Raw genomic sequence first — 17490 nt, forward strand, 5'->3', positions numbered from 1 at the left:
ACATTGTCATTGTGTTTATGGTAAAGCAACCCATTCCAAATTTGTGTAGCTGTGTTTTTTCTTTATATTATAAATCCATTAACACCCATTAAAAAAATATATATACTCAGACTGTGAGTTAACACTATACCAAAGACATTAACATAAATAATTTACACTCAAAATCCGCTTGCATTATCAACATCAATTAGCATTATTACCATCTACCAAATAGGTAGTAAACACGTACTTAAAGATAGATAGATTACATTACTAATAATACTTCAAAATGATAGCACAATAACTTAAAATAATTATTATATCTTAATCTTTTGAGTTATGATGTTGTACCGAATTTATACAACGCATTTGCTGGCTTAGAAGATAAGGGCGGTGAACATGATCCAAAGACATCGAATATAGAAGTATCTAATAACAGAACAAATTCCAAATTACTGTATTCACTTAATAAAATAATACCAAGTAATATCAATTTGACAATCATGCTGCAAAAAGCTTATTCTGTCTTTTGTGAATTAGAATAAACGAAGGAAACAAACGACTTCAAATTCAAAATGAACTAGGTTATAACGACAAAAGCACTAAATGTTCACAAAAAAATCATTAATAAAAAGAATCTGTCTTCTGCCGAAAAAATATAGAGTATAAACATAGATGCTTAACTACAGTCCTCAGGTTTTTTTTCTTGTGAGATTCTTAAAATATGCCTTCTTTTTGTAAAGATAAAGATGGTTATATATTAAGATTATTAACTACTCGATATATATTATACAATAATCGTGTATTTAGTTCAAATTACATTGTCATATGACCACTAATGATAAAGTATCTTAAATACTAAGGCCTGTTCTATTCAGCTTAATTTTAATTAAATTCAGTTTTCAATTTTCTTCTCTTATAAACAAATTCATTTTAGCTCTCAACCCCAATTAGTTGAGTTCAGTAAGTCAATAGGCCTTAAAAGGTGATTTGTAATATTGTCAGATATGACATATTATGTGTTGGTGAGACTAGTCGCATAATAGGGTAGAAAAGATGATGAGCTGGTAATATCACTAATGTGGTGCACATAAAATAAAGAAAAGACAGAAGTTAACTGCATTTTATAAGAGAGAAACGAAAGAGGATCAACTGATGCAAGATTTGGACGGTGCTATTGCAGTTTAGTCAATGCGATACCTATTTATTCTATTACCTGATTTAGGGGTCATTGTGTTAAATTAAACAACATTATTCTTACACGCAAGCAGCAAACTAGTTTACATTTATTTAGTTTGGAAATAAACTATTTCAGAACTTAGATAATATTATATATATTTCAGCAAACTAGTAAATGACATTCATTTTAATCAGACTTATGTTTCAATAACAATACAGCTAGCTACCAAAAAAATTATATATATTTATATAAATACCCAATATTTCGAGTTTTTAACAAAAAGATATATGTATTAAGATTAATCAGCCTCTCTACATTGCGAGTAAGACTGTTTACACCTAGACCAGTACAAAGTACAAACGTTCCGCTTTCATCGAAATCCAGGTAGACTACAGGACACCCCAAAACAACTAAAACGACGATTTCATATCATATACATATACAGATCACAGCAAACGTTTTGAAGGCAAATTTGCCAGAAAACAGTTTGCAACTGTAATCGGACACACCAATCTACCAAAAAGGCCTGACTATATGCTATACAATTTACAGACTCCACACTTATTTTCAAAACAAATACTACCTCTGTCCAAACATACTTGCCACATGCTGTTATGAGTTCAGAATACGATATCAGCGTCACAATTTATGCAGGACAGAAGTACTATAAACGCTTCACAGTGATTACTGATTCGCAATCACCAATCTTTTTTTTTGAATGTTGAGTAACACCTAATCAATCAACTAATTTTCCAAAGTCCTGAACCACGTCTAGCCTCTTTTCCATCCAGTTGATAATGTCCCATGCAATTTCTTCTCGCTCAGGTTCGAAGAGGAGGTCGTGCAAGAAGCCATCATAAAGCTTTATATCTTTGAAGTTGGAGGCTGCTTGATCGTAGAGATCCTGAGAAGCCAGTGGATCAGTCACCCTATCTGCAGTTCCATGAAGAACAAAGAATGGTACAGTGACAGATTTGAAGTTGCGTGTCAGATAAGCAGTGATACGCAAAATCTCATGCCCAGTTCGGACCCTTATGGGACCAGTATAAACCAGCGGATCAGAGTATTTTGCAAGAAGTTGAGCTGGATCCCTGGAAACTGGAATGCCTCTCTTATTGGCACCTTTGAACTGAAATCTTGGAGCAACCAAGGAAAACACAGGGGCTACAACCTGCATAGACAGCAGCACGAGCATAAGCATAAGCATCCATATATTCTTCCTGACATTTTCTTTTAAAAATTTTTCCTTATTCTTTTTGGGAAAAATATATACTTCCTCTGTTAATTGTTATCTGCAACTTTGGGGTATTATTTGTGAGATATAAAATATTCCAAAGTTGCATATAACAATTAACGGAGGTAGTATATATTTGTCAATGTGTGTCTGTGAGAGGGGAGCCTGAGCCAAGTAAGGTTTGTCAGATCAAAGGGCCCCCATCATACCCAAAAATCCAATCCTATGGCCAGACTAGAGGCAAAGTAACCAACCAGGGTAAGCAGACAGTTATAGCAACTTGGTCATTAACTAACAAAATACTCCCAATAATCATTTACTTTGCTAGTAAATTAGACAAAACATTTAGATTGATTCATTAGCAGGGTATTGATAGTTATGGTTACCCCGTGTCTTTTTTACACATGTGTTATCTCCCTTGGCATTGCATAGTAATCTTGCATGCCAAGGCATGGGTAATGGAGTAAAAAAGGCATTCAACATTATAATGGGAGTACAGAAACAATTATGCATCTCAGATGGCTGCCTAATGGGGAGAATTTTCCAGCCCTTAATAAGTTATATGATACGCTAAGACAATTTTTTACTAGGGTAGTGTATGATATGCCATAAAATTGGTAAATATGCTCCCACAAAGACTTTCAAGCTATAGTGTACAAATATACCTTGACCACAGGATGTGCTGGCTTCACGCGCAAAGCAGGTGAGGTCAATATAACTCCTTCAACCATTCTTTCAATGTGAGGATAAGAAGCTGCCTGTACAACAGCAGAATATATGCATTATTAAGAAAAATTCAGCCAATTTCAAATTCCAAAGAGTGTAAAAAAAAACCTCAAACTATCAACTACTCAGTAGGAGTGAGATGGCTAACCTTTAAAACCACCGCACCTCCAGTAGAGTGACCAAACAGGAAGCAAGGTACCTCAGGATGCTCAAGTTTAACATTCTCCAAGAAAGCGGCCTATTCATACAAGAAATGAACTTTAGGCATAGAATTAACTAAGAGGGGGGTCTTCTATTTACAAGAAATTTTTCATACATTACAAGCATATATGCTCAAAATCCTAAAATCACAAGATAATAATGAAATAAAAAAAGTTCCAACTCACAGTATCAGCAACAACATTATCAAGGGAGGGAACAAACCCATGCAACCCATCACTACCACCATGGCCTACAAGAGAGAAAAACAATGAGATTACTACATTAATCATCCTGAAAGGGAAATCCGCTGATACTCAAACACGAAATAAGTAGTGTCCTAATTACAAATTGTTGCATATGCAGATATGTTTTATAAGCGATTGCATTTTTGAAATATATACCAAAACCAGAATGCAGCATACATAATAATACCTACCTAGCTTTTACAAGATGCAACACACCAACTATCACATGTGATGGTATTAATAGCAGACCTTTAAGACTAACATATTGCATAAGAAAATATAATTAATTAAACTGTAGCTCAAGTATATATCCTATGTAAAAATTCTCTTGGTATCCCCTTCTTTAGCCTCCATGCAAGACATGCTTGGAAAGCAATAATCTGACAAATGAGCTTAGAGCTGTCACAGCATAAGACAATGAGGACCAGTACAGTAATAACTCAATATTTGACACTTTTAGTGTGAAAGTAATGTTTAACTAAAGTAAACACTAAAAATACCTATCCAATCCATAGCATACACCCCAAAGTTGCGAGAGGTTAATTGCCTTGCAAAGTGAGCATATCTTCCACTGCAAATATACCAAAAAAAAGTAAATCAGGTTATTTTGAGAGACCCGAAAAGCTGCTCAGATCACCATTGCAGGCAACAAATAAATATTGAGAAGGTTCTCAGTAATTACCCGTGTTCATTAAGTCCGTGAATGATAATGATAATGCCCCTGAAATCATATAAAAACTAGTAAATATAATATAGAAAAACTAAGGTGCAATTTGTCTGAAAATTCCAGAAAGCATGTAGTTTTGCGCCAGATACCACATATATGCAAAACCAGGGGGAGGGGAGAGAGTAAAAACAGTTACATGACACAACAAATCTGAAGTCTGCTACTGAAATCGAACCTTTATTACTATTGCATGAACTCGTCATTATCTAACCTACCAAAAACAACCAGTTTCAGAGGGTATCATTATTACACTTCACTTGCTGCTAATGCAACATGTACATTCAACACTTGAAAAGAATAAGGGATTATGTTTGAATTAGTTTTGGATGAAATGTTTTATCCTTTGATAAGTGTTAAGATGGGGCTAGATTTGCTAAGATGTCTGCTACACAACAGGGTGTACCATGCACACTGTGCACCCCAAAATCAATTTTTAGCTCATGTGGTCGTACAAAAGACCCATGTATAAAATAGAAATTGCTCAAATTTGCTAGCTTGTGAAACCAACACCGGGGGGGGGGGGGGGAATAGTAAGATAAAACTCCAAAAAGGATTTTTTTTATCATTAAAATAATACAAATCACTTTTCATTTTTACTTCAACATGCAACCAAGACATCATAAACTACCTGAACACGTCCATCTTAAGGAGTAAGGAATAGTCAGAAAAAGGAAAAGCACTAAATAACACCTATTATTTCTTACAAGAATACACAGAAGAAATTCTACGAAGAATGATACACAGCAAGATAACACCTTATATCTGTCACTCTAAACCAGTTGATCAGAGCCTTAGAAAGGCAAACAGCTATAGAATTCACACTTAAGTTCAATAATACTCGGTATAAAATATAGATGTTCAAAAATGAAATTTTCAAGGCAGTCAAGGTGCACGTATCCTCCTAAAATGCCTCTTTAATGATTAGTTAATTGTAGTACATAGTTTTGACAGAAGAAAAGGTGCTATGAAATGGAAAAGTTTTCAGTCATATAATCACTTTCATTATCTGTACCATAAATGAAGAGAAATATTGTTTTGGAACTGAGGCATACAATAGCAACAACTTTAAAAGAAAAACACTTTGAGTAAACTAGAAGGGCCAGAGCTGTCTCCTTATGAGGACAAGTTACTGGATGGCTGGATGCAGTTCTGGGACATAAAAGATCCAATTTCAATAATGTATGTCTTCAAAACTGACTATGTCCTTGCCCTATTGTGTTCCAACATTAATATATTGTATCTTTCCTATCCAGCAACATATACAAGTTTACAATACAACCAGCAGCTACAGTGTGGTGTTTACTTTTATCAAGGACCTCAAAATTTATGTCACGATACTAAAATATGGAATAATGGTATAGAAAACAGCAAAATATTTCATATCTTTTCTATTCTTCACTCTACCATCTTCTTCCCTTAATTCAATTTATTTTTCCCTGCCTTAGCTGTCTAACCTTCAACAATGGACAAAGGCATATGATTAAGCCACAGCACTATCTAATTCCCAATTACATATGAACGTTAAAGAGAGACTGTGATGAAATAAGAAATTGCCCATTAATAAAGACACCATTGGGCCATCACTCAATCAGAAGATGAGATAAAGAGATGTCCCTCAAATACCGACAGTCCTATCTGGTCTTTTACCTTAACTCTCCTCCACACCGCTTCACATTAATCTCCAAGAAACAGTAGATGGTTACTGATAGAACCCTGAAACTCTTCTATAGGGACCTAAATTTCTTTGATGTTGATGATGACTGTGAGAGATGTCTACTTGATAAATTTTGACTAAGACACCTCTTAAGTACACAAGCATTTAGCTTTCTTACTCCATATCTTTTTACAGCTAAAGTCTACATTCATCCAATGATCTAAATGAGGTCCATAAATTTAAAGCCCTCAATGAACCCCCCCCCCCCCCCCTCCCCAAACACACGCACACACAAACACTTTGGTCCTTGTTCAGTAGTTAGGCATCTAGCAGAGTTGAATAAATAAGTCAGCTACTAGGGGCACTGAGTTCTACAAGCTAATTATCCCTTAGTCCATCAATGTTTTCTCTAGAAGAATTTTAGGAAAAGTTGCGCATGTGGGATTGTCTTTTATCTTTTTGTGAGATGTTAAGTGGGGAAAATGCAACTAAATACAAAGTAGTTCAGAGGGGAAACTGAGAGTGACAAACCAAATAGGAAAATCAGGCAATTTTTAAGAAACGGATAGAGTATTTGTTAGGTAAGCTACATAGGGAAGACATAGTCAACAAGTGAGGTGGTCATGTCCTACAGCAGGAAAATTTCAATTTAAAAAGCCATATGTTTCAAGTTGATCAAGTGCTGGTTTGGAATGTTAGGTGGATAATTATAGCTATAGGAAAATTGTCTTCAAATAGGTTGACTCAGCTATTATGTAGATAAGGAAAGACTTGTACAGGATGCAAATTCATTCTTGCTTCCTCGAAGAACAATCAGTCAAACCGCTTATGATTTTACTCCCAGCAAGAGCTTTTAACACACATTTGACATTTCCCATGCCAATCTCAGTTTCTCACCATTCCTCACTCAATTAATTTGAATGGTCAACAATTAATAGCTATTTCGACATAGACCAACAAGTGAGACAAGCATAATTTGCACTGAAAGTTCAGCACACAGGCCAATATACAAACAGAAAAACTTGAGAGAGAGAGAGAGAGAGAGAGGGGGGGGGGGTAGAGCAAGACTTTGATTGTTCAATCTTACAAAAAAAAAAAAAAAACACACACACACACACACACACACAATAACTTGCCCTATCAATATCAAATTGCCAGACTAGTACATACTATAATAACATAATTGCCTCAAATTTGACAAAACAAAATATGAATATGCAAAGCAATTAACCTCCAGAAGGATCCCTTATAAGTAGTATACTAATCATCAAACACACAATCACTCAAAATGATACGTAGTACTTCGTATAATTTACACAACCAACCTCATCACCAAGCAATAAATTGCCCAATCAGCCCAAAATTCAAATTTCAAACCCAAAATTTTCCAAATCAATGATAAATTTGATGACATTTAAGACTTCCAACTTGAGCTAAACCAGCAATTCCTCATTTCATCCAACCCTTAAGCTGCTTCTCATTTCCTTATTCTAAAATTCTGGTCACTAAAGAATCGAATCCTCAACCTCTCAACTACTGCATATCTTGAATATTAGCTCATTCGTCACCAGGAAAACGAATATAATTACCAAAACAGAGATCTTTACAGAGGAAGCAAAATATGATCACTCCTTAACAATCAAACTCAGCCTCGAAACTGATTAATGTTCACAAATCCATCAAAATTGCACAGAAATTCTCTTATCTCAAACATAAACTCAGCTAATCCACAAGCCAAACTCCAAAGTTAATTCAATTAAAACCCAAAAATTAATCACAAATACTCCGGTAACTTCCATACATAGTATAAAATTAAACCCTTCAAAAATAATAATTAAAAAATCAAGAATGACAGACAATTAAACCTAGAATTACCCAGAAATCCAATTTCAATTAAACAATTAACAACATGCAAATAAATAATTATACATTTCCAAGAAATTGCATCCCCAATTAACAGAAATCAAATCAAATATATAATTTAAAATAAAAACGTACTTGGGATTATCGGAAACCGGGAACCAAGACCGGCAAAAAAGGGCATTTCGTCGAACACCAAAGAAAAGCGAAGTACTCCAACGACAATCCTCATCACTTTCTCTCTCCTCTTTTCCATCAATCTTAACCGGCATCATCTCCAACGCTTCAGCAAGCGCACGACGACGCCGTGTATCTTCTTCCTCTTCCAACAATCTCCTCCGCCGGAACTTCGCCGCCGGACGCGGCTCCGACTCCGACTCCGATAACCGTTGAGAGCGCGGTAGAAGGAGGAGGAGGAAACAAAGGAAGGAAGAGTAGAAAAGAATGATGAATTTTTTGAGGAAATTGTAGGACGGAAAAAGGAGAAGCGCCATTGATTTAGCTCGGTGAAAGAGAGGAATAATTCTGCCGCTTGCGCCGGAGGTAAGCTCCTCCACGTTCGTCGCCGCCATTGACGGTGGTTCCGGCGGAGGAGAGAGAAAATGCGGCGAAGTTCCGGCGAGTTGAGGCGGTGGAGAGATGATGGTGGAGAGTTTGTTAGAGAGAGAACGAGGAGGAAGAAATGTTTTTGAAGAAATTAAGGGAAATTTTATAGAGGGATTTTTTATATTATTTATTTTTATTTTAAAATGGAAGGAAATAAATTGGAAATTTGGAATTGTAGTTTTGTTCATTTATTTATTAGAAGGGAGAAAAATCAAAATTGGAGATTGGTTGGTTGGAAAATGGAGACAGAATGAGGAGAGAGAGAAGAGGAGGTGGGCGTTTAATGTTCCAACCTTTTTACCGCGTGATGGTTGAGAAAGTTTTTTTTTATTTTTTTTTTAGGGGAATAAAATAAATTTTTTTTTTAATTTAAATTTTATTTATATTTATGAGCAAGTCAAGCATTTAAAAAAAAATATTTATAATTTTTTTAAAAAAAATGTCTTAAAAAATGTCAAAATTGTTAGAGGGAATTAGAGGAGAAATGTCAAAAACTGATCTGATCGATCTGATTTGATCTAAAAAAATCCAATTCAGTTTTTGATTAGTATGACCAAAATAATTTAGCAAGACTCAACTTTAAATTAAACTTAATCCAACCTTATCGGACTCAAATACCTAAATTAACACCTCTTACGCATTCTATTGTCAAAGTTGGATTACAAAAGTACAAAAATGTATGATGAATATGCAATCTATGGGACTTAATTAAGAGTATTTTATCATACATTTTATTTTTGTAATAAAAAATGAAGTAAGAATGAGCAATCTTGTACTAATATACATTTAAGTGTTAATAATAGTAGCATATAAGGTGATTGCCGGCTATAAATATACTTGGTAGGGAGTCTTCTTAGGGGATGACTGATAATCAAAGATGTTTATAAGCTCCTTCAAAGATTTGATCGTAGGAGACATAATCATATTTTTAGGGCTAATTAAATGGTTGACTCTATGGGCGTGTTCGGCGTTAGCTTTTGAGTAGCTTTTAGGTAGTTTTTAGTGGTTTGACCAAGTCAAACCACTACTCAACAAAAAATGTGAGTGTTTGGCAAAGTAGTGGTTAGGGTAGCTTTTAGTGGTGGAGGTAGCTTTTGTGAAAAGTTAGAAACATTAGCTTTTGAAATTAGAGGTAGCTTTTCAAGTAGCTGTTGAAAATTTAATCTATAGTTTTAAAAATAAAAAATTGATTTTTATATTTAACAGTTAGTCAACCACTACTTTACCGAACACTCATATCTAAATTATTTATCTTCACAGCTAACAGCTTGTTGACAGCTAACAGCTACCTACACAGCTAACAGCTACCTCCACAGCTACAGCTACCTTCACAGCTATATTTTGCCGAACACGCCCTATAACTAATGTAGGACACCAAATTATTCCTCAAAGTTTAATTTATTCATTGTTCATTGCATCTTGTCTTCTTTGAATTCTATTACTAGTGCCTCTAGTTTGTACTCTTATGTACTCATACTTCATATTATATAGTAGATTCTAAATTTTTTTTTTTTTTTTAAAAAAAAAAAACAGGGATCATATAAGCCGATTTATAACTTTATTGATATTATATTATATATATATATATTTTAATTAAGTTAAACTTAAATATATTAGTAAATACTTGTAAAAAAAAATTAATTAGCAAATAATTATTTAATTATTACAATTAAATTTTAATTAGTGAAAATATTTCAATTGTAGAATTGGTGATGTAATGTTGAAATTATCCTCTTTAAAAAGGACTATTCAAAAAAAAAAAAAAAAAATCCTCTTTAAAAAGGAAATTGGTTTTGTAAAAAAAATAAAAAAGAAAAAGAAAAAAAAGAAAAAGAAAAAGAAAAAGAAAAGATAAAAGGAGGAAATTGGCAATATGTTGTTGAACTAGATTCCGCTTGACTTTAGGACGTGAAATAAGGAATTCAAGTCAACAAAGTAACACTCGACAACAAATTATTAGGTTCGTGGAAAATTAAAAAATGGCATATTGATTAATGACTAGCTAGTACAAGAATCTGCCTTATAATTAGCGTATAGACTCTTTTCAATTAACAATAAATCAATTTGATCCGAATTTCATGGATTAATATGAGTAATATATATAATAAGAGCATGGGCAAATGATTAGCACTTGAGCATGCAAGGGAGTATTATTTATGTATCCTAGCTCATGAGCTCCTAACTTCTAAGATGAATAGATGATGCAAGTAAGTATTATTATAGGGGAGTTTGCTTGATGCCTTGAGGCTATATTGCGTGATTGGATAGTCAATATTTTATGTAATTGTAGAAAAACGTAAAACATTCGTCTATAGTCAATATTATACTCCGTAACATATATTACTCCATACCTCATTAATTATTATACATTTTGTATATTTATTATATAATACAATTTGAGATTATTATGTTTCATTTATTTATTAATCGGTCATAACATATAAATTAAGATCAGGACATGTAAAAAAAAAGTTAAGATAATAAGGAGTAGCAGACTAGATTTTTTTTTATGTCCAAATTTGCTTAGGGATTGGATAGAGTACCAATTGATATTATTAGAAGAATGTTTAGAGTATTTTATTAATGCAAGCTGATAAAGGAACTATTGGAAAAAAGCTACTAGTAGTATGTAGCAAGCTGTATGAGTATCAAATTCCAGGTCCTTTTTGGATCACGACAATTTGAAGATAGGGTAGACAACATGCATGATTTCTTAGAATTGTCTATCATTATTCTAGATAGATAGAGATTATTTACAACGGACTATATATTATGATCAGCTCACACTAGAAATATTCTGAAAGTGAAAGTTCTTTACCCTGATTTTATTCTTTCCTCTTACTTTCAAAATTCAAAGTGTCTAGTAAATAATAGATTAAAAAAAATTGTAATGTCTAGTGAAAGTGCTTTTATTTACCTTATCATATATAACTTGGTAATTATTTGTAAAATTGTAAGATAAATTACATTAGAGATTTGGATTAGGAAGATGAAAACAAGTGATAGCTTTCAAAGTAAGCAGAGCGGTGTAAAGGCAGTGACCACAGACAATTCATCTTGGATAGCTGTGTGATAGGAGTTGATGTCCATGCCCACTAATATCCAACAAATTCGAAAGGTACATGTACTAATCTATTATTTAATTATTTGATTAATTAACTATTTAATCTTAATCAACATTGTTTATTTACTTAGGTCAACGTCATCTAGACCTTGACTTAGATTTATCAACTATGAATAATGCACCAAATAAACATTGTGCAATTTTGACCTTCTAGAGAGAAGTTTGTGTTTTACTTTAAGAGTTGAAGCTAGATTTGGACAACTTGTTTTGAGAATAAGTGTGAAAGTGTGGGAAGATTTCTCCTTAGCCTAGTCGAAGGGAGAAGGAATGGGATGAAGTTGGAGATTAGTCAAGTCAAATCGGTACAATACAAATTGACTCGACTCAATACAAGCTTGTCACATGTCCTTTATGACCAATTTACTATAATGTAACTAGTAAAATCTGTTACTTTGTAAATGGCAAGCTAGCTTGATATAATGCAGACGGAGCCATACACAAAGTTTGGATATAAAAGATTGATATAACATAATTTTCTTGACCCATACCAATATGGGTTACAAGACTTGATGGCAAGACATATATCTTGGACAGCCACTCGGCCACTTGCTCCCATGCTCAACTCTAGGGTAGGGGCTTCAAACATAATTGTTACGGAGTACAATGGTAATTGGGACTAAATTGGGATAGGTAAAATTGATCATATCGTTTTGATTTGACAATTGATATGAAAAACAATGTGTGTCAAACTTCAATTAAAATTAGTCATTCAATAGATGAGCTCAACTAGACCTTGTTAAACTTGAGGTTTGGTTGAGTTATTTGAGATTCTAATTTCAATTATATTACGAAGTATAATATCTTAATCACGATGAATGTGAAATGATAAGAGAAGATTTTAAGAGAAGATAATGGGATGAATAATGAAAGATTGATAGACCATTTTCCATGCAGTTGAGTAGAAAATAAATGAAGAAAGTAGAAGAATGCAATTTCTTTTCCTTTCATAAAATCTTAAGATAGATTGGTAAGATTTGGAGGGACATGGAAGCCCATTTCTCCTCCCCTCCCTACTATATATATTTCTTGACCGAAAACCGTTGTGCATTGTATAATTTAACAAAAATCAAAGCGTGTCAAATTTTTGGAAAGGATTCCAATAATACAGGGTACTTGAATTGGGACTTATTCTGATTTACTGAGCTGAGTTGAGCTGAACTGAATTGAATTGAGGTGAGTTGAACTGAACTGAATTGAATTGAATTGTTTATTAGAGAAGGAAATTAGGAACTGAAGTGAAATCAAGCCGAAGAGAACAAATCCTTAATAGCAACAACATCATATAGTACGTCAGTACTTGTGATGGTTTCAAGGTTAAGTAAAAAAAAAAAAAAAACCGATCACTCTAAATTCACAATTTCGACTATATAATTGAACGTTCGGGGCTTCTAGTTTTGTACACCAAGTTCGACACTCCAATTACGTTCCAATGACCAATATAAAAAATAACAATTTTGTCAATAAAAGTTATGAACTTATCATCGGTTCATTTGTAAGTGAGAATCCCAAATGAACGAACGGTCACGTACACGACTATAAATCAGCTTTCAAGTGCTTGTAACTTGTAAAGTCATATATGGTGTGGCCTTTAAATTTTCTGGCTGTCCACACAAACAAGAAGTCATGTCTAGCCACTATATGTCAAACTCATAATAAGGTTTACAAATAACAATTCTAACCATGCAATTTTCATGGCCAGGATACATTTTTTGACTTTAATTTGTACCATCGTTTTCTTTTAGTAACTATCCGATGTAACAACTTGATTTAGAATATCTAAGACAAGAGAAGTATTATTGACTTATTGTGCATATGGATTTATTGATACGTGATGATGCATTTTACTCAATAGATTGTCTAATTATTTAGATGAGTTTCAAGAGAGTGTCATAATAAACTAATTAGGCTCATTTTTTTTTTAAGAGGACAAGGTAAAAAAAAAAAATTGTCTTATAAAATTAATTGAAGACACATTAATTTTTGAATCTTTACTTCTAGTATATTTTTGGAAATTTAATGTTAATTGGATGTATTGAAAATTTTGTATGAATAGTATTGAAAATGATTAATCTGAATATGTCATCTTCGAGGTCATTAGCTTGCTATCTATAATACATGAAAGGATTATTCACACAATAATCTTTGCAATGACATATACGTCCTTTTCTTGATCGACGTAATTATAACTACAAGAAAAATTAAATTTTAGATAATGGTGGAGGATGTTTTCTTTTTGGTGTTAAGAGAACCACAAGAGCGAGTGAGGAGAATCGATCTCAGGAACAGGGATCACCTGAAAAACCGTGAGGGGAAGTTTAATTACTTGAGCTATATCTCACTCTTATAATGGTGGAGAATGTGGATGTGGTGTTCAATTTGTTGAAAGAACATTGATAAAACAGTGTTGCATCATTTGTTTATTGTTAGTTTGTGACCTTAATTTTTTTTTTCCTACTAAACTTAGAGAATGGAGATAGATTGAAACATGTCACATACTCACATTTGCTTCATTGTTTTGGGCCTGAACAAATGTTAAAGCAACATAAACTAGGTCAGGTTTCATAGACCAAAACTTAGTATTCTACAAATTCTTACATAGACCCTGGTCCACCTATCCTATGTGGACCAGACATTAAACTCACTCTTCTCTTAATTTAACACAATTTCACCTTGTTATTCAAATCCCGCCATCTTAACTTTTTTTTTTCCCTTCTTTATAAGATCCCTCTTTCCTATTTAATCTGATTTTTTTACTTCTTTTTCGATCATAATTTAGATCCACAACATTGTCTAGATCAATGAAATCATCAACATTATCTCTTCTTTTTCTTTTTTTCTCCTTAATTTCACTCTTCTGAACATCCTCTCTCTTCTTCTGAACATTTTTTGCTTCTTCTGAACCTTCTTCTTTTGAGACTCTTTCTTAGCCTTCTTTTGAGCTTCCTTTTTAGCTTGATTCTCAGTCTCCTTTTGAGTTTCCTTTTTAGCTTGATTCTTAGCCTCCTTTTGAGCTTGATTCTTAGCTTCTTGGATTGATGTTGGGTGGTGGATTTGGGTTGAAGTTCAGGTTGGTTGCTGTAATAAAACAAATGCTTCTTGGATTAAAAAATAACAATATCAAAATTTGAACAGGAACCACAAATTATATGATCGAACTAAAACCATAAAACATTTGAACAATAATAACAAATTATATGAACTAAAACCACAAAACATTTGAACATTAATCACAAATTATATGAACTAGAACCACAATATATTTGAACAGAAATCACGAATTATATGAACTAAAAACACAAAATATTTGAACTTATAAAATAAATGCTTCTTAGTTTAAAAAATAAAAATATCAATTTTTGAACAGTAATCACGAAATATATGAACTAAAACCACAAAATATTTGAACGGTAATCACAGATTATATGAACTAAAACCACAAATCATTTGAACAGCAATCACGAATTATATGAACTAAAAACACTAAATATTTGAATCTATGATTTACCTAGTTTCTCCATTTTCTGAATGTTGCTTGTCTATCTCTTTTAAAATATTTGGATCAACAATTTGACTTGTTATTTATACCCAACTTCTTCTTCCTTTTGTTTTGGATTTGAGATATTGTCTTGTTCAAATAACTTAGGGTTTCAATTCACCATTTAATTTCAAAATTCAACAATTATATAGGGTTTTAATTTACTTACAATTTATATTCATTACTATTAGAAGAATTTGGGTCCCTAAAAATGTGAAAATTGTTCAGAAATTATACAGAATTTACAAAAACTACGAATGAAATTTTAACAAATTATAACAACTACGAACGAGTAATTGCAAATTCAAAGAAATTTAAAGAAAGTATAGGTTCTGAAATTTTATTTACCTTTCTGCATTGGTTTCTTGCTTTTCATCCATGGTTATGCTCGAATTTGCAGAGGAGAGAAAAACGAGAATTTTTCAGCACTTGAAAGAGTGAATGTTCATATTTAATGTTATGTTAGTTTTGTTGGAGTGGAAAGAAAGAAACGAGAGTTTGGGCCGCGTTATTTGTAGTGTGTTTGTGCCGATTATATTTGGGTTGGTGGTCCACCTATTTTAGATGGACCAGGGTCTACCATAGACTTATTGCTTAATATTCCATGACATACCAAATTATAAGTGGGCCTCCTGTCAAAAAAAAAAAAAAATTATAAGTGGGCCAAAATTAGGTAAACCCTCAATTTTGTACGTTTACATTTGCATGCCTTTATTTTGGGCACAATATGGGCCTGTGGGCCCATTCCCGGATCAATGGCCCTTTTTAGAGTTATGGCCCGGTGAAGTGGCCTTATGGGCCATAGCCAAACTTTATGGGAATAAAGTTGTAATTACCAAATTCTGTATCAGTAAACTGTAACTTGTAACGTTGTAAGTATATCCTCTTATAATGCATTCCAGATTTCCAGGTTTCCAACTACTCCGTTATAGATTACTAGATTGAAAAATTGTGATGGCTAGTGGTGTCCATTATTCGGACTCCAGTCCGAAATCCAATCCAATCTAATCTAGTCCAAATAAGCTATTTGGATTGGACTTTTTAAATTTTGGATTGGATTTAGACTCAAAAATTTTGAAATTCGGATTTTCGGATTGGATTTGGACTCAAATTTTTTAAGTCCAAAAAGTCCAATCCAGTCCAAATAGTCCGAATTTATTTATATATATTTATATATATAAATAATTAAAAAATAATAGTCCGAATTTATTTATATAACATTAGTAAGCCCAAACCCAATAGCCCAAATATGCCAAATCCCCTCATTAATTCGGATTGGATTGGACTGGATTCGGACTATGAAATTTTAATTTGGATTGGATCGGATTGGATTTTAAAAACTTTGGATTTGGACTATAAAATGAGAGTTCAAATATATTTCGGATTGGTTTGGACTAAGCTTCAGTCCAATCCAAAGTCCGAATGGACACCCCTAGTGATGGCTGATGCGGTCAGGGTTCTTTTTACAATTTAAAAAAAAAAAAAAATTCATTGTTACGTTTCCTTCTACAGAGTACATATGATGTAATTTTACAACCTTTTAAATTCTCTTTTTTACGTGTACTTACATGTTACTAATTGGTTGTTAGTGCAATAGTGATTGAGATTGCATTTGGTTGAGAGGATCAATGTTTGATCCCCCACAACAACAATTGGAAGGGAATTTGAACCGAACTACCCAGAATTCATCCCCGAATCCATATTAGCCCAAAGGGTGAACCGAGTAGAACACCATCGAGAAAAAAAAAAAGATTGTAACAACATAGACGAAGAAGGGAAAGAGTGTAGCTTTATAATCGACTATATGATGAACACCTAAACTCTTAGCAAGTTGCTTGCTGATCGATGATATAGTTCTAATCAAGAGTACGAACATACAATAGTACATAAAATCAAAATTCATATAACTCCTCCATTTTAAAGTACTTGTATATCTTTTTATCATACTATCATATGTGACGAAAATACATAACCCTTTGGTTAACGTAATAAACCTACCCTAAAATCGAGGGTAACAACTAACAATCAAAGCCTAGGTTTCTACTTTATATAGGCAATAGATTTGTTTACGTGATAACTGATAAGTACCCTAAAATTCAGCAAGATATCGATTTGATTACGTAAATTCTTTGCTCCAACAATGAATGGAGTCTAGTTTATTTTATTTTATTTTTTTAAATTTTCAATAATTATTTTTATTTTTTGGCAGAAGTACAAGATCATAAAAAGTGCCTTAAAGTTAGAACATAAAACAAATCATGTGACATTTCACATTTGCCTACAACACAAGGGATAGTGAAACTAAGCTATCGCATTGTTATTATGTAAGCTTTAAGCTTTACTAAACAATCATACATAATTTAATATTAATCAAAACGGATTACCTTTGAATGTCTTGATTAAGAGATGATGATTACAT

At 33.0% G+C, this 17490-nt stretch overlaps 1 protein-coding gene across 1 annotated transcript; it reads right to left on the minus strand.

Moving 5' to 3' along the window:
- Positions 1–1382: 1382 nt before the first annotated feature.
- Positions 1383–8641, minus strand: LOC145642115 (uncharacterized). The gene is made up of 7 exons (XM_081693206.1): positions 7945–8641; positions 4248–4286; positions 4066–4136; positions 3506–3570; positions 3268–3357; positions 3059–3151; positions 1383–2330 (listed from the first exon to the last, which is right to left on the minus strand). Exons 1-7 carry the CDS (start codon positions 8598–8600, stop codon positions 1896–1898), a joined length of 1449 nt encoding a protein of 482 aa, XP_081549332.1. The 5' UTR covers positions 8601–8641; the 3' UTR covers positions 1383–1895.
- Between the last annotated feature and the right edge of the window lie 8849 nt (positions 8642–17490).

Source organism: Chenopodium album, chromosome 8 (assembly GCF_948465745.1).
Source record: "Chenopodium album chromosome 8, dcCheAlbu1.1, whole genome shotgun sequence".
Taxonomy (NCBI): Eukaryota; Viridiplantae; Streptophyta; class Magnoliopsida; order Caryophyllales; family Amaranthaceae; genus Chenopodium; species Chenopodium album.

Coding starts and splice junctions, on each gene's coding strand:
- LOC145642115 (XM_081693206.1), bottom strand. CDS start 8,600: ATGAACAAAACTACAATTCCAAATTTCCAATTTATTTCCTTCCATTTT. Junction 4,287..7,944: donor CCGGTTTCCGATAATCCCAA/GTACGTTTTTAT, acceptor ATATGATTTCAG/GGGCATTATCATTATCATTC. Junction 3,358..3,505: donor ATAATGTTGTTGCTGATACT/GTGAGTTGGAAC, acceptor TTGTATGAATAG/GCCGCTTTCTTGGAGAATGT.